Source organism: Phyllostomus hastatus, unplaced genomic scaffold, assembly GCF_019186645.2.
Source record: "Phyllostomus hastatus isolate PE091 unplaced genomic scaffold, TTU_PhHast_1.1 phas_contig_58, whole genome shotgun sequence".
In the NCBI taxonomy this organism is placed as follows: Eukaryota; Metazoa; Chordata; class Mammalia; order Chiroptera; family Phyllostomidae; genus Phyllostomus; species Phyllostomus hastatus.
Window position 1 is genome coordinate 31237923 of NW_025333916.1, and position 18612 is coordinate 31256534.

The 18612-nt window shown below is 34.1% G+C and overlaps 1 protein-coding gene across 3 annotated transcripts in view; it reads left to right on the plus strand.

Annotated features, from left to right (window-relative positions):
- PDE4D (phosphodiesterase 4D) overlaps window positions 1-18612 on the plus strand; it is a 1296708-nt gene that overhangs the window by 398924 nt on the left and 879172 nt on the right. For all 3 annotated transcript variants that reach the window (XM_045847957.1, XM_045847956.1, XM_045847958.1), the window contains one exon: window positions 13509-13738. In XM_045847957.1, the coding sequence (XP_045703913.1) occupies window positions 13509-13738 (230 nt within the window). The remainder of the gene's footprint in view (window positions 1-13508; window positions 13739-18612) is intronic.

Here is an 18612-nt window from a genome sequence, read left to right on the forward strand (position 1 = left end):
TGATTTCATAAAAATTTATTATTACTAGAAGGATAACTAAATTTTTTCTGTAATTTTGTCATGTTCCGGACTAATTTTCCATTAAGAGATTTAGCATTTCCCTTACTAATACATAAAATAATTTAAGTATTAAACATTTTAACTAGTTAACATTAGATTCTAATATTTTCTCACTTTAACATTTATCTGAGGTTTTCTATATTTTTGTAAGTGGAAGTTCATATAATTTTAAAGTTAATTTCATTTGTGATTTTTTCCCATTGTCATTATGCTTATAAATACTTCCTCATCAGAAGATCAATTAAATGTTTACTTATATTTATTTTATAGCTTACTTTATGTCTTAAAAGCACTTAACATAAAATTTACCATTTAGTGGTAATTTTTAAGTGTGCGTGTACTGCAATAGTGTTACCTATGTGTGCATTGTTGTGCAAGAGGTCTCAAGAGCATTTTTATCTTAACAAAACTGAAACTGTGTATTCATTTAACAGCAAATTCCCTTTTCCCTTTCCCCAGTCTCTGTCAACCACCATTCTACTCTGAGAGTTCAATACTTAGGATACCTCATACAACTAAAATCATTTAGTATTTGATATTTTGTTACTGGCTTTTTTTCACTAAGGATAATTTTCTCAAGATTCATCCATGTTGCATTTGACAGAATTTTGTACTTTGTTAAGGCTTAATAATACTCTTTGTGTGCGTCATATTTTCCTTACCCATTCATTTGTTGATGGATATTTGTTTTGTTTCTACCTCTTGGCTATTGTGAATAGTGAGTACTATTATGGACATCATTGTGCAATATCCACTCCAGATCTGGTTTTCTGTTCTTTTAGATTATAGCTTGTTTCAGTGTAGGCTTCTCTCAGTTTAAGTTACCTGAGGTACTTTTTGTTCTTGAATTTGGATGTTACCTTCCTTCCTTAGAACTGGGAAGTTTTTCAGCCATTATTTCTTCATATAATCTCTCTGTCACCTTTTCTCCTTCTTTTTCTGGGACTTCTATAATGTGTAATCTAGTCTACTTTGTGATATCCCGTAAGTTTCTTAGGATTTCTTCATTTGTTTTTCATTATTTCTCTTTTTGTTCTTCTCATGTGATAATTTCAAAGGACCTGTGTTTGTGTTAGCAGAGTCTTTCTTCTGTGTGATTATGTCCATTATTAAATCCCTCTAGCTAATTTTTCAATTCAGTTCTTCAGTTTCAGGATTTCTGTTTGAATATTTTTATAGTTTTTTATATCTTTTTTGTTGATATTCTCATTTTGTTTGTACATGATTTTTCTGTTTTTATTTATTCTATAGTGTCTTGTAGCCCATTGTAGCATACTATGCTTCTTTAAGACTTTTTTTTTTTTGGCTAGGTCACTCAGATATTTCCATTTCTTTAGGGTCAATTTCTGGAAATTTATTTTGTTCTTTTGAATGGGACTTTCACCCTGGTTCTTCATATGACTTTTTATTTTTTCTAATGTTTGTACATTTGAAAAACATTACCATTTCTTCTAGTCTTTGTAGGCTGACTTTGTAGAGGTAAGAACATTTCTTAGCCAGCATAGCTAGAAATCCTGGGGAGCCTATCAAACCTTTTCTGGGGATGCATCTTCTCTGGACTTGTGCATGTAGTTTCTCAATTAATGGGGTCTACCAGTTTCTTATTCAGGAGCTTATGATCTTTTGCTTTTTCTGGTGTTTGTCTACATTACTGCATGTTCTTTAGCACTTTGGAGCTCTATTTTGTTCTGTTGAGGCCCCCACCCACCCAAAGTATTCTGGTTCCTCATAATGCTTGAGTCAGATGAGACAAAAATCAGTTTCATGCGCTACCTCCAAAATATGAGACTTTAAATGTTCAGTCCACTCTTTTCTTTCCCTCCCCAAGAGAAAAGCCAAGAGTTGTGATTTTTCTCCCATTTGCACCAAGCTGTGCTGTGTTGTGATGGGAGCTGTTGGAGTTGAGGTGAAAGGCTTTTCTTACTCATTCCAATGTGGCTCTTCTTGGCTTTGAGCTTGTTTGGGGTACTGCAACTTGAATGGTTTCTGGAATCCTCATATAGGCTTTGGGACTATTTATTTTTGTTAAAGTTTTGTTTTTGTGGGGTGATGAGGTCTAAAGCTTCTTATTCCACCATTTTGCTGATATCACTCTATGGCTTACTCAAGATATTTATTATTTTTTAAAGCAAATAAAATATAACCAGAGAGTTTGAAATTAAGAACAATCTAACAATAGCCAGAGCGGAGGGAGGAGGGGACAGAGGGGGGAAGGGTTTTCAGGAACTACTTTAAAGGACACATGGACAAAACCAAGGGGGAGGGTGGAAGCAAAGGAGGGAGGTAGGTTTGGCTGGGGTGGGGTGGAGTGGTGGAGGGAAAATGCAGACAACTGTAATTGAATAACAATAAAATAATTTTAAAAAAGAAAGTTAAAAGAGCAAAAAATATTATTTTTTTAGTATTTAATATTTTTATTCTATCTCCCATGGTCTATATAACTACTTTCTCCAATACTTATGATTTTTCCCTATTAGGTGATAGTATTTCCTTTAACACATAATAATACATATTAGATTCTTATATAAGAAATATTTAAAGGAACTCTATATTGTTCCACTGATATTTCTGTTGTTTTCAAGTACCAAACTGTTTTTGTTATTGTAGTTTTATAGTACATATTTATGTAGTAGGATACAACCATCCTCATATTATTTATTTTAAAAATATTCTTTCTACTCTCATCTCTTTTTCTTTTAGTTTAAGGCCACTCTGATACCCTCAAAAAGGAAAAAATGAGTTTTTTTAAAGATTTTATTTATTTATTTTTAGAGAGAGGGGAAAGGAGGGAGAAAGAGGGAGGAAAACATTGATGTGAGGAAGAAACATCAACGGGTTTTCTTTCACACACACCTCAACTGGGGACTAAACCCACAACCCAGACATGTGTCCTGACTGGGAATTGCTTCATACAGTGACACCCAACCAACTGAGCCACACTGGTCAGGGGAGGGCCTTTGTTTTTGTTTCAGACATTAAACCTAGAAAATAATTACAAGGAACATCAAGTGTGCTTATATGAATTTTAGGAAATTTATACAGTCTTCTTAATACAAGTTCCATCCCTATCTTTTTAAACTTATTCCTAAACTTATTTTTTATAAACTAGACATTTTTCCCTTGCAGTTTTAACAGCCAGTCTTTGATATTTATAAAGGAAAATTTTTCATATTTTAATTTATAATTGGACAAACTTACCCAACTATTCTTTTTCCAAGTATTTTTCACTTGATATGTTTTTATTTCTTACATTAAGTCAGATTTTAATTAAATAACTAACAATTTACTTTTCTTTTTCATAATTTTATGCCTCATTTCTATCTTCCACATTACTAAATTGTCCAAAAGTTCTTGAAAAGTGGGGGTGATGTTGTATTTGGCTTAAAATTATGAGCTTTGGTATCAAGCAAAGCTAGTCTGAAAACCTGGCATTACTAGTGTCACTGTGAAAGCAGGAGCTCAGCAGAACACTAACTTCCCTAAGCTTCATTTTTCTAATCTGTAAAATGGGAGTAACAACAGTTCTTCATGCAGTTTCATATAAGGAATAAGTAGCTAACTGTACAGAACATGTAGTACAATAAATATTAAGAATGCTAAATAAAAAGTAATGAGATGCATGATCTATAGTTTGTTTATTAATTAAATGCTTTGTGGTTATCTGAACATCAAAGCTGAGAGAAAATGCACAATTTGTGGCTTCCTCCATGTGAAAAGGAAATTTATCATTTCTTAGTCTCCACTTTCCTCTCTGTTAGTTTGTTCTAGAATTAGAGACATAGTTTATTATTATAAATATACCTTCTCTTAAATGATGGTTTTAGTTTTTGCTTTTATATTTATAAATATATTTTTGATTGATATTGGTATTTAAATAAAACCTGCAAATGAAGACAATAGATCATGTGTTCTCCATAATATTGTGGCTTGGCACATAATTACTCAAATGAGAGATTTTTCAAAGCACTGAGAGAATAAGCCAGCTAAATTTTAACCAAGTCTTCTAGGAAGACATAACTTTTAGGGGCCAAAGAAAACAAAGTTAGCTCCTTCTATTTTTACAGTTGGGATTCTATTACTGTATATCATTGTGAAGTAAATAATTGATAGAAGCCATGTTTTTTCTTAAATTATCTTCCCTTCCTCTGCTAACAAAATAGAATCCACTTCATTTTTCAAGGTCACCCAGGAAAGGTACAGTGATATTTATAGGAGGTAGATTGAATCCTAGCATTTAAGATAGACTTTCTTCTTGATGAGAATATACAACAAAATATTACTAAAGAGATTTTTTCTATTTCTTTTATGAACATTTTAGAAGTTTTGATGAGTAAATTATAGGAAATGGCTTTAGAAAGACTTCAGTGATTTCTGTCTCTTCTAATCAGTTTGAAATCAGAGCCTGTATTTGAATTATGTTCCAGGGATATTTGAGAGCTATCTACTACCTTTATGTTAACCTGGGGTGGAAATTTTCATTTTCATTTGCAGTTTATTTTTTGCAAGAGTGCTTTTTTTATATCATATACAAATAACCCATTTGAAAATGGATCATGTTAATTTAGTACAATGCCCTTTCAATATAAAAAGAACTTAGGTATTTATCTTTATTGACTTGTGAATTTCCTCTAAGATTATTTGGGCAGGCTTAGCATTGGATTTTAATACAAAATACATATAATGACTAATGAGATAAGGGATAAAACATTTGGCATGAGGCTTAGAGAATCTTAAAGCAGATTTTTAATTATTGCTTTAGTATATTGTGAACAATTTCATGAAGATGTAAAAGAATAATGTATAGACAGTGTCTGCTGTTGGTACATAGTACTTTTAGATTGTGAGTATGATTTCAATTCATTGCAATAGCAACCTATTGAGTTGTATCTTATTTCTTTTTAAAATTTTTAAAATTGATTTCAGAGAGGAAGGGAGAGAAATAGATTTTTGTTCCACTTATTTATGTATTCACTAATTGATTCTTGCATGTTCCCTGACTGGAAATCAAACCCACAATCTTGGTGTATTGGGATGGTGCTCTAACCAACTGAGCTACCTGGCCAGGGAGTACCGTATCTTATTTCTTAAAGAATTTCAGTTTTCAAAAATTGTCTTTTTATACTATACATGCAGGCACAGAGACTCTTTACTTTTTCAAAGGATAATTGTGCAGAAAACTAATTAGACAGGAAAAAGGGATGCAACATTGGAAGCAATAAAAACCTATCCTCAGCTCAATCTGCCCTCTTCCTGAAAACCTGTGCAACTGTTTAACATGCTGTCTTATATGATGCTCTCCATAGCACAGATACTCTAGAAGCATTGAGTACTTGAAGTCTTTTCTTCCTTCTTTCCTTCCTTTTTCTTTATTTTTAATTGAATTTATTGGGGTGATATTGGTTAATGATGTTAAATAGGTTTCAGGTGTACAATTCTATAATAAACTATTGGATTATTACATTGTGTATTCACCACTCCAAGTCAAGTTTCCTTCCACCACCATTTATCCCTTCTTTACCCTCTTCTACCTCCCACTACCCTTCTTTCCCTCTAGTAATCACCATACTGTTGTCTGTGTCTATGAGGTTTTTCATTTGTTTGTTTGTTTGTTTTTTCCTTAATCCCTTCCCTTTTGCACCCAGTCCTTCCCCAACCCATCTGCCTTCTCACAGCTGTCAGTCTGTTCTCTGTATCTATGAGTCTGTTTTATTTTGTTTGCTAGTTTATTTTGTTTATTAGATTACACATATCTCTCCAGGTCCATCCAGGCTGTCACAAAAGTAAGATTTCCTTGTTTTGTACAGCCATGTGGTTTTTCATGTGTAAATGTACCACAGATTCTTATCCAGTCATCTACTGAGGGGCATTTGGGCCAATTTTATTTTAATTTTTATTAAGAAAAGTTAGGTGAAAATATTTACTGTAATGTATATGTAGTTGCAAGAAGTTTGAACAGGCAGATAGATCAAAGCAATTAGCGTGGCTGAGGTCTTAGAATTTTAAAAGAAACTTACAGGCAAAAAGGGACTGGAAAGAAGTATTTGAAGTCATGAAAGACAAGGACCTACAACCTAGATTACTCTATCCAGCAAAGCTATCATTTAGAATGGAAGGACAGATAAAGTGCCTCCCAGATAAGGTAAAGTTAAAGGAGTCCATCATTACCAAGCCCTTACTATGTGAAATGTTAAAGGGACTTATCTAAGAAGTAGAAGATCAAAAGCTATGAACAGTAAAATCACAACAAACTCATATCTATCAACAACTAAAACTAAAAAACAAACACAAAAGCTAAGCAAACAACTAGAACAGGAGCAGAACCAGAGAAATGAAGATCACATGGAGGGTTTTCAATGGGGAGAGTGGGGGGAAGAATGGAGGGAGGAGGTACAGGGAATAAGAAGCATAATTGGTAGGCATAAAATAGACTGATAGAGGTTAAGAATAGCATAGGAAACAGAGAAGCCAAAGAACTTATATGAAAAACCCATGGACATGAACTAAATAGGGGGGGTGGTGGAATGCTGGAAGGTAGGGTGTGCAAGGTGGAGAGCGTATAAAAAGGAGAAAAAAATTGGGAAAACTATAATAGCATAATCAATAAAATATACTTAAAGAATTTTAGAAGAAATTCCTTATAGCCTCTCTAACTTACGTTAATAGTTATAAATACAAGATTATGAGTAATATCAATATTTAGTATTATTTTCTCACTTTCACATTTCTTCAGTTAAAAAGATCGAGTCAAGTGTGTCTATGTTCTTCATTCATTTCTTTGGTAAGGTTTATTTAGCATGTCGTGTCCCAGGCACTGGTTGAGTGTTGGAGGTACAGAAGTTGTTATGGCACACTCACACGCTTCCAAATGGGTTCTAGCTAACAAAGAGAATAGGCATGTAAGCAACTTATTTCAGTACAAATTACTTCACTATGAAAATCACCTCATTGCTTTGCAATTGTTAATAAAAAGGCAGAAGTTATTAGTATTTAGTGCTGTAGATAATAAATATTTTGAACATGAGTGTATGTTGGAGGAGGTCCTCAAGAAAACATGACCACCACTTGACCCTCAAGCTGGACTCGGGCCATTGGAGGCTCCACACCCTCCTCCCCCGTCCTTGGAATATATATTCTGCCCACTTTCCCACAGTGGAAGCTATTTGCAGTGACGAAGCCTTGAAAAAACAATCTGCTGTTCAGATAGTAATGTTGCTGACCCAGTTAAAGCCTCTATGTAAACTTTTAAGATTCCTGTGAGCAAGTGCAGAGATCTATTCACCTTGTGGCTGCCCAAGACAATCCTCCTATTGGAGTTTTCTTGCTTGTTAAACCTGCCACTTACCAATGTGGAGTAGCTTGCCTCTTTCTTTGGTCTCCCCTTAACCTCTGCATATGAAGGCCGGTTTCAGATTTCAATCTGGAAGCTCCAGAGGTTTTGAACCAGCGGTGTGTAGAAAGAGAAGAGAAATGGAGGATTGCATCTTAAAAACTTAATAGGGGATTAAGCACTGAGACTAAACAGAACCTATTGGAGAAGCAGGCAGGAAACAAAAAGAAATGCCTAATTTATGACATAATCATCATCTTAGTTCACCTGAGGCAGTCCGGGTTCTCTTGTTTCATTGATGTCACTTCTGGCTCACATCCCCTTTCACTCACAAAAGTGTTCACCCTGCCTGTGGACTCGTACAGGGCCTCAAGTCCTCTGTTACAGCTCCTATCACACACTGGTGGTTACTTTTCTCACCAAAGGGACTGTAAATACTTGTGAGAAAGGCACTGCCTAATTCATTTGAAATCAAATAATAGATATGTGATTTTACATATTACATAGCACTAGCTGCAACAAGGAAACCCCCAAGTTTAGTGGCTTGTGATGATAGAAAATGACTTGTGGCTCATGCAGCCCAAATTGCTTTGGATTGTGACTCTCCTCTGAACCAATTTAGGGACCAAGACTTCTTTCATCTTTTTTCCCACCATCTTTCATATATGGCAAGGGACTACAGAGGGGGAAAGAAATGAGGGATACTCACAGGTTTCATTGGCCAGGGGTAAAAGTAGCACACTTTTCTGTGGCTTATAATCCATTACATATAATGTAACATCATTGATATGCCTACAGCTACCTGAAAGTGAGTCTTGAAATGTGGTCTAGCTGCGTGCCTAGAAAGATTCTCTCCTATGATGCCAATGAATATACATTTTAAGATAATTCCTCTATAGGAAATTTCATTTGTGTATATATATATGAAACAAATATCAACAAATGTGAGATTATCATCAACTACAGCAATTTAACAGCAGATATGTGTATATCCCTGCACTAAAAGCCTTGTTAAGTGGTTTGCTAATTACTTTGGGAGAATAAAAAAGAGAATAAAGAGGTTAATTAAATACCTTACATAAAAACTGGAGTAAACACAAAGGAAAAGAATAATAACAATAATAATAACATATTTAATACTCATTCATTATAACTGTCAATTATTGTGAAATGTCTTTCTCTAGGTATATCTCATTATTTTTCAAAATTTTTATTTGTTTGTTTATTTATTATATTTTTTCCATTACCATTTAACCCCTTATACTCTCTCCCACCTCCCTCCACCCCCACCCTGCAGTCACTACACTGGTGTCCGTGATTCCTTTTTCTTTCACTCGATCCCTCCACACCTAAACCCCCCACTCTAGAGCTGTTAGCCTCCTCTCTGTGAGTTCGTCTCTATTTTCCTTGTTAGTTCAGTTTGTTCACTAGATTCCACGTATGAGTGAGATCATATGGTGTTTGTCTTTCTCTGGCTGGCTTATTTCACTCAGCGTAATGTTCTTCAGATCCATCCATGCTGTCACAAAGGGTAACATTTTCTTCCTTTTTACAGCCAAGTAGTATCCCATTGTGTTAATGTACCATAGTTGTTTTATCCACTTATCTATTGGTGGATAATTACATAAAAGTTATTTTTCTGTTAACTTTTCCATTGAGTTGGTTAACTATCAAAGAGAATTTTATTTTTTTACAAGTTAACAGATTTGCATTAAACTCATTCAATTTTTTTTGTCTTTATATTGCATGTCTTGAAACTGAATAAGAGGTATTTCTGAGTCCCATCAAGCAAGTTGAATGTTGTTCCATTTTATTAATATTGTTTTTGTTTTACTTTTTAATCTAAAAATAATGTACTTTAACAGAGATTATAGAAAATGGTAATTAACAAAAATATGAAAATTACCACCAATTTTTTTCTTTTTTTCTTTTTGTTCAATTACAGTTGTCCCCATTTCCCTTTATTACTCTACCTTGCCTACTCCCAAAATTTTACTATCACCTAGAGAAAGTCATGTTAGAGAATTGGAAAATATCCTTCCAGAATTTGCCTATGAATATGTTAGTGTGTTTTTTTTTTAGTTTAGAAAAATGAGATCATTTGCAATTTGCTTTTCCCACTCAACATTATATCATGAAAATAATCACATATTTCTCTGCATTATTTTAACAACATTATAGTATTTCATAATATGATGCATTAAAATTCATTAAGCCATTCCCTCAATGCAACAATTGTATTACATCCAGTTATTCATTATTTCAAATAAGCTGCAGTGAACATCTTTGTGGTTGGATCTTTGCCAGACAATCTTATTGGACTATGCCTAAAATGTCGAAACCATTAGTTCCCAAATTTTAGTATGCATAAGGATCATCCTGGGGGCATATTCAGACTTCCAAGCCCTAATAATAGATATTCTGATTCAGCAGATCTGGAAAAGGGTCTAGGAATTGGAATTTTAGCAAGCACTATCTGTGATTTTCATGCAGGGGGTGTGAGCATCACATTTTGAGAAATAATGGCTTAGAGATATTAGAAATGCTATCTTTTCCCTCAACTCCTTGCAAAAATGCCATTTCCAGCAATAACATGAGATACATATTACTTTAGTAGTCAGTTTTACATTTCTTTCCAAAGTAAGGCCATTTAACATCCTGCCTTGTACGTGATAGTTATTCTATTTTTGAAATATATTTGATACATATTGATCTGGATTTTTTAAAAAGCCACTTGTTATACTGTTTTTGAATAGAAATGTTAGGATGCAGACATCTACTGCTTCATCATTTTTATAATCAAGATAAAAATACTACACTTTATTTTCACGAGAGGTTGTTCTCTCAGAAAAGGTTACTTCTTGAGGTGGTTTTATCTAAAAGAGAAAGTCACAAACATTTAGTCTTTTATTAGATAACCTGGTTTGCATAAAACATTTTTCCAGTTGCAATGCTATCGCTAGAGTGAGTAGCTAAGTACTTATAGAAAAATGTTGACTTTGCTCACCTACATTCAGTCTTAAGCTCTGCTAGACTCATCCTCTGTTATTCTTTTTCCTGTTCGTCCTTAAGAAGGTATCTATGCCCTTACATCATTAAATTCTCTGGAGAAATATGTGAAGTAAACTATGACCTGATAGCAATCAAAAAGTGTGGCTTCAGTTTGCCATTTTGTCCTTAAATAAATGCTCAGAAGTTCACACACAGAAGCTCACTTTCTCAATCTAAAAGCTAAGCTAAGAGTGTTACATGTGTTTATTTCTCTTTATTTTCTATGTTTGCCAGGTCACTAAACATTAATTTTTCCATTGACTATTGTGAAAATCAGAGTATTTCAGAACTGCAACCGGTCTTAATCTGTACTTTGTAAAAGCTCTTGGTTTTATGTCTAAGGAAATTAAAATCCAGAAAAGTTAAGTGACTTAACAGCACATGAATAATTAGTGGCAGAGTCAGGCCTCAAACCTCTAGCTCCTGATTCAATTGACAAGGATTATAATTAATTTAATTAATTTTCAATGTTTGTGTATGGCTGTCTTGATCTCAGTTCTGCTATTTTGGAAAATAAAAATCTGAGGTTTATTAAGTCATGATCAGTTAGTGTGTGTTCTATTCTTTTCTAGTAATCCATACCCTGCCAGGGACTTTGCTTATTAGAGGTAACATAACATAGTGCTTACTAGCTCCAGCTTTAACTAAAAGAGATTTTAGTTTGGATCTCAACTTCTTGGACATCAACCATCCTAGTTTGCTTGGGACTGGGTGTTTTCCCAGACACAGGACTTGCAGCACTAACATCATAAAGTACCAGGGAAGCTGGAATGGTCAGTCACCTTACTAACCATGTGGCTATGTGGCCAAGGCATGTTATTTTATAGGTCTCTGTTTCTTTATGTGTAAAATGGGAAAAGTAATAGGACCTAACTCAGGATTTCAGTAACATTTAAGTGAGATGGCATATGTAAAACACAGGACCATTTCATAAGGATTTAATCAATTTATCCATTATTATTGCTTATTTTTTCAGTTTTATTGGGATATAATGGACATATAACAGTGTAATTTAAGGTGTATCAGCATAATGATTTGACTTATAAATGTCATGAAATGATTACCACCATAAGTTAACATTCATCATCTCATATAGATACCAAATAAAAAAAGAAAAAATATGTTTACCTTATGATGAGAACTCTTAAGATTCACTATCTTAACAACTTTTACATATACCTTACAGCAATGTTAATTATAGTTATCATGTTGTATGTTATATCCCTAATACTATTTATCCTAATATTGGGAGTTTGACTGCCTTCATCTGATTTCCCCTTCTGCCATCCCCATTTCTGGTAACCACAAATCTGATCTCTTTCTTATGTTTTTTATTTTTTAGATTTAATACATAAGTGAGATCATGCAGTACTTGTCTTTCTCTGTCTGACTTATTTCACCAAGCAGAATGCCCTAGTGTCCACCTCTAGTGTCACAATGGCAGGATTCCCTCTCCTTTTAAGCCATTATTCTTGTTATTAATGTTGTTTTGCAAAGCCAGCAGATTCGTCAAAACACAGTTTCTCAGAATCTAGGTTCTATAATACATAAATAAATAAATACATAAACTTTGTTTTTAGCTTTGAGCTCTTTTTTTTAACCTTTTGGGTGCCCTCCTTTATCCTATTTATCCATACAATTAGACAATAAAATCCGAGGCTAACTAGAGTCCACCACTGCATGCCCTTTCACATTTTTAAAGATATAAATCAGTAAAAAAACAAAATGTCTCACTATAAAGTAGTATGGATAAATGAACCATCAAAGACAGCACAGTGCTACAAAAAGGTAAAGGTAATTAGCCTGGATTCCAATAATAATACCTAGTATTTCATTGAGTGAAAACTCTGCCGAATATTGGTGCTTCAAATACTTCATTTTTCTGCTCCAGCCAATGAACCCGAGAAGTAAATATTAACCTCAGTGTTCAGATGTAGAACCAACCTCTGTGAGCCTAAGTTACTTGCCCAAATATAATAGTATTAAAAAGAGTGCAACAAGGTTCTAAACTAGGTCTAGATTCTGCAAAGTCTGCACTTTGGGAAAACGTCTTTGCCTTCCTGAGCTAGTTTCTTCACCTGTAAAACTCAAAAGAAAGGGAAATTGCCATTTATGATTGCTCATCACACTGCATGTAGGTAATGAGCTATGCACATCACATGCAACATCTCATTTCATTCTTGTGGTTAAACATTGTCCCCAGACAGAAAAGTTAGGGACATTAAGAAACACTCTAAGTATACAACTGGCAAAGTGGTAATGCAAGGATTCTACAACCCAGCATATTGCCTAATAGCATTGGTGACTATCACTCTGTGTATATGGATATAATACACATTGCTAGAGTGACTTTCTAATCACTTAGAAATAATTATTGTTCATGTAGTAGTATTATTTTTTTAACTAGAGTAAAAATTTCTACTTTATTCTAGACTTGATTTTCCTTGGTATGTGGATAACATGGACCAAGTGTGCACAACTTAGCTGTGATTTAAATACTGTTCTACTGGGTCCTCAGATCATCTTTCTGCATCATTTTTAAAAATTCCCCTCACAATGTCTTATTGTAAATCTTTGCAAAGAATATTTGAGTAGCATGTGACATATGAAGATACATGTTACAAATATGGTCCTAAACATGAAGAAAAGATAGGACTCGGTTTTTTCCTTTCTCTTCATAGGCATGTATATGGGAATATGTCATATGTCAAAAATATATTAAAGTGAATGTTTTGCATAGAGGGTAGAAATTTTTTTATTTACTCTTGATTTTATAGAATTTATATACAAAGCTTATAAAATTCTAAGAGTATTAAAGAGGTTATTTAACAACTGAGCCACTCTAAATATACTGGTGAACAAATTTACTATTTCTAAAATAAATGTAGATGTCAGTTATTAGTTCTAATGTTTTCATCAAATATTGTTCTGTTAATATCATAACTTTCTAGTTAACATTTTTCACATATAAGTTTCCTTAATTTCTTTCTCCAAAAATATAAAGACATCTGGTAATGATAAATAACAGCACTTTTTTGATCACATGTCCTTTCTCGCACGTTTGCCTTAGGCCTCTGAGGAAACACTGCATTCCAGTAAGGAAGAGGAAGACCCTTTCCGCGGCATGGAACCCTATCTTGTGCGGAGACTCTCATGCCGAAATGTTCAGCTGCCCCCTCTTGCCTTCAGACAGTTGGAACAGGCCGACTTGAAAAGTGAATCGGAGAACATTCAAAGACCGACCAGCCTCCCCTTGAAGATTCTGCCACTGATTGCTATCACTTCCGCAGACTCCACTGGGTGAGTGCCCTTGGGCGACATCTGCCCATTTTATATTTTGGATGGTGATTGCTTTCTGTGGTCTTTTGAGATTTTGTGGCTCATTGTTTGACTTGTGTAGGAGTAAAATGGAGTTTCTAGAGGTAAAGAAAAAAAGGGTGATTTTCCTCAGGTACCATCACTATCTCTGCAGGAGTAGATGTTTTAGTTAAAATGTTTTATGAGAGTCGAAAAGCACTAGTGAATGATAATAAACATTTGGGAAAGGAGATATAGGTTTATAAAATTAATATTAGTCATACGTAATTTAATAAAAAATTCTTAACAAATGAGAACTAATGAACAAATTATCATGTGCGCATACATATTTGTAATAGTAGGCAATGTTCATTGATGCAAAGCAAATTTGGAATCATGAATGGATTGTACTGTAATTAGAATCAAACGCAATATGCAATTATCTTCATGAACCTAGTAATTTGGCCTCTGACACATAGAGGTATTGCTAACCACAATACTGTTTCAGCTGCCGGCATAAGGTGGTTTTATTCAGGATTAGTATATACAGAAGAATCACACACAGTTATGTCTCCGTAATGCAACCATTGTATTTCCTGCTTTGCAGAGTATTTGTGTTTTTATTCTTATTTTTCCTGTTTACCAATAGAGTTTTTACTCGTTAATAGCAATGTCTTTGGGTAAACAACTGTGAAAGGAACTAAGGAGAGGGCGCATGTACATTATTTGTCCTTTTGGCCAGCCACATGTTTAAAAAGAACAAGGAGGAAGTCAATAACCCATACTCAGACAGACTGAACATTTGCTAAAACTATATGAACAAAATAATTTATCATGTTGTAAATTCATTGTTTGCCAAGTTCAAGGCATGCCTAGGGAAGGTAACTTTTTGGATTTTCCTATAAGTTGTTAGAAAAGTTGTGATCAAGAGAAATTTGGCTGGAAACTGTTCTCGAAGATATTGAATGTAGCTGTTTGAATTGTTACAGACCAATTAAATGAACCTATGTTATTCAAAGGTATGAGGGAATTACTACTAGGTAAATAAGACAACAAATTCTTACTTCGAAGCAATGGAAGAAGTAAATGTGTGTTTGGGTTTGTTTTCATTTTGTCTGAACCATGCATACAAAGAAGAATGTGTATCTATTGATCAGACACATTAAAGCAGGCAGGAATTTTCTATGGTAGTTTGACCTGAACAGTCTTTGAAAAATATTGTCTCACAAAGCTGATTCCCCCTCTCTTTGGGATCAATATAGTTCATCTGTGTAAAGGGCAGGATTCACAGATACCAGCTGTGTCAGAAGTCATCAAGACCACTCGGAGTTTCCATGGTTTGCTTGGAAAGTTCCTAGGATTCAGGAACTAGTCATATTTAGGTCTGGGATTTACTACAGCAAAAGAATACAAAGCAAAATCAGGAAAGAGAAAGGCACATGGGGCAAAATCTGGAGAAAGCCAGACACCAGTTTCCAAGAATTCCTTCTTCCAGTGAAGTCAGAAGGTATGAACTTGATTTCTCTAGTAATCAATTGTGATAATACATGTTAAATGTGTTCATCAGAAAAATACCAGGGAATCCTATTGAAAAATCATCGCTTATATGAGTTATCTAAAATAGTCAAACTGCTAGAAAGAGAGTAGAATGGTGGTCGTCAGGGGCTGGAGGTAGGGGAAATGGGGAATTGATATTAAATGGGTGTATAGTTGCAATTATGCAGAATGAATAATCTCTACAGATCTGCTGTACAAAATTGTGCCTATAGTTAACAATACTATATTGTTCACTTAAGAATTTTCCAAGAGGATAGACCTCATATTAAATGTTTTAACAAAATGAAAAACAATAAAAATACAAAACAGAAAAATATATTCAGTGCCCAGAGTTGTTTTGGAGGCGCTGCTCACTTAGGTACCCTCTGCCCAGCATGTGCATGAGTTCCAGATTCCCAGTATTTCTCCTGGGAATATGTTGTTCCAAATGTTGTTGCTTGGGATCAACAACATTTCTTGCACAGACAGTTTAGGCACAGTGAGCCACTCACATTTTAGAGAATGATGGGAATCCTCTCGAAATCCAAATTCCCAGATGCCAGATAAGGGTCAACCTTTTGAACAGACTTTTAAAAATTTAACAACCTGAGATCTGATGTTAAATCATCTTCTCAGCAGGTTTATCTTAGAATCATTATCTTGCTTTCTACAACTTTGAATAAGAAATTATAATTTAAAAAGTAAGCCAATTTAAGCTTGTGATAGATTCAATTAACTTTGGTATGTTAAAACATAGGCATCTAAACATAATTTCTCATACTAAACTATTGTTATATAACATGCCCTGAAAAGAAAATGATGTAGTATATTTAATACATGTGTATGTAGTTGGGCAATGTGCATAATTAAAATCTCAAGTAAAAGCTTAGCTTACTTAATTAAATTTGAATGTGTTGCTAAAAACAAATAAATAGTCTCCATGTGCCAAGAAAATTGGAGGTTCAGAATTGCCTGTTTGATAGTACTTGTTCTTAATCAAGAATCAAAGAATCAAGTATAAGCAAAATCGTATTTACCATTAACCAATTTATTCAATATTTGGGGGGGAAAGAATTTGTGCATTAGAAGAAACAAAAGTGACTTTTCTGTACTAGGAGGCAGCCAGGAGAAACCATACACGAGAATGGCCAATCAACAAAAAAAAAACAAAAACTCAGAAGGTATTAAAAGAATTGCTATTGTTTAGGAAGCAAAAGTGATTTGTAAATTGAGTATCTGAGAAACAGAAAATGTAGGAATATATTTTTCTGGAATGCCTAAGCTTTAAAACAGAAATCAAAGGTAAAATTAGGGCTTATACTCTGTAGCCATTTCAGTTACCCAAGAACCTCACATTCCTTCACAGCTATCAGACAGAACCAGTGGGAAATTTAGAGTGTTTTAGCTAGGGTTGTCTATAGCCCACATCCCCATTGTTTAGGGTTAGTATGCCCCCAGGTCCCATTGTCAACCTACACAGAGACATTGGCAATTTTAAGTCTTTGATGGAAAAGCAAAGTTCTCATGGTCTTTGAATTTATTTTTCTGACTTTATTAACATCATAACTTTTTGCTCTTTTTTCCAGTGCATCAGTACATCATGTACTTGCTCATGCAGTGGTTTAGAGTCTTGTGCCATCCCTTTAGGAAGCCTTGGTGTGGCCCCAATTGTAATTGGTTTCTGCGGGGAACTTGGGCTTACAAAAATGAGTGTTGTAAAAGGCAACTATTAGCTTCCTTATGAAATACTTGGGTGAAGAGACTGAATTCCAAAGGGCTTTTCTTAAATTGCCACTTTCATAATTATACTTTGAGTTTTTAGCAGGCAATATAAATGTGTCCAAATGTACATCATTTAACAATTTTCTTCGAATATGCCTAAGGCATTAGGTTGTCTGTGTTGTCATTTAGTTACCTTTAGAACTTAAATGATCACAAAACAGAACTGTAAGACCTGGAATGCTGAGAGCCTTCAATTCATGTACCAGTTAGTTTTCCATAAAGGGTAAGATCACTCAGGTTTCATGGCCATTCACTGACTTTCACTAAAGTGAGAGAAACATCTATCAACAACTTTAAAAGTTAGGAACTTGGTAATGAAGTAATTTGGAATGCCAAAGCTTTCTATATTTCTCTCCTAAATAGTTTTCTGTACATTTATTTAAAAAAAAACTACAAGTGGAACCTAATCAACAAAACAAATAAGTAAACAAAATAGAACTAGAGATATGGAAATAAAGAACAAATTGACAGTGACTAGTGGGGAGGAGAGGAAAAGAATAACCAGGGAAAGAAGGGGAAGGGTCAAGTCAAGCAACACGTAGAAATGACCCATGGACAAAGACAACTGTGGGGTGAGGACTGAAAGTGGGAGGGGGGAAGGTAGGGCAGGGAAGGGTAATGGGGGGAAGTGGGGACAACTGTTACTGAATGACAATAAATAAATAAATAAATAAATAAATAAATAAATAAATAAAAACTTTCTATGAAGATATAATTTGCATGCAGTAAAATATGCAAATCTTAAGTATACATCTAAATGTTTTTTACATATTTAGATACCCATGTAATTAATCACCACCCAAGCTAATTTCTCTTACTAAAGATTAGTTTTGCCTCCTTTTTGACATTATATAAACGGGCTCATATATGTGTCTGGCTTCTACATCTCAAGATGGTTTTTGATATTTATTCATGTTGGTGTATGTATCAATTGTTTGCTATTTTTCATTGGAGTAGTATTTCATTGTGTGAATTTTTCATAAATCATTTGTCTATGCTTTATTATTGATGAATACTTAAGTTATTTCTAGTTTAGAACTACTATGAATAAAGTCACTGTCCACATAGCTATGTGCATCTTTATGTGGACATATGCACTCAGTTCTCTTCATTATATTCCTAGAAGTGGAATTTCTGATGCATAGGTAAGCAAATATTTATTGTTATTACTGCCCAACAATTTTGTATGAGAGTTCCAGTTGTTATGTATCCTCACTACCCTGGACATTCTCAGTCTTTTTCATTTTAGCTACTCCAGTGAATGTGCAGTGATATCTTGCTATGGATCTAATTTATATTATCTTGTGAGTAGTGATGTTATTTATCTTCTAATATGATTATTAAGCATTTGGATATCTTCTTTTGTGCTATGCCTATTTAAATATTGAATATTTACCAAGTTTTTCATTTGCTTATTGATTTCTGTGGGTACTTATGTATTCTGGACATGATTCCTTTGTTAGTATATGCATTGCAAGATGAATATTTCCCTCAGACCATGGTTTGCATTTTTACTTTGTTTACTTTTAATATGGTGGTAACCCCAGCCACACTCAAGT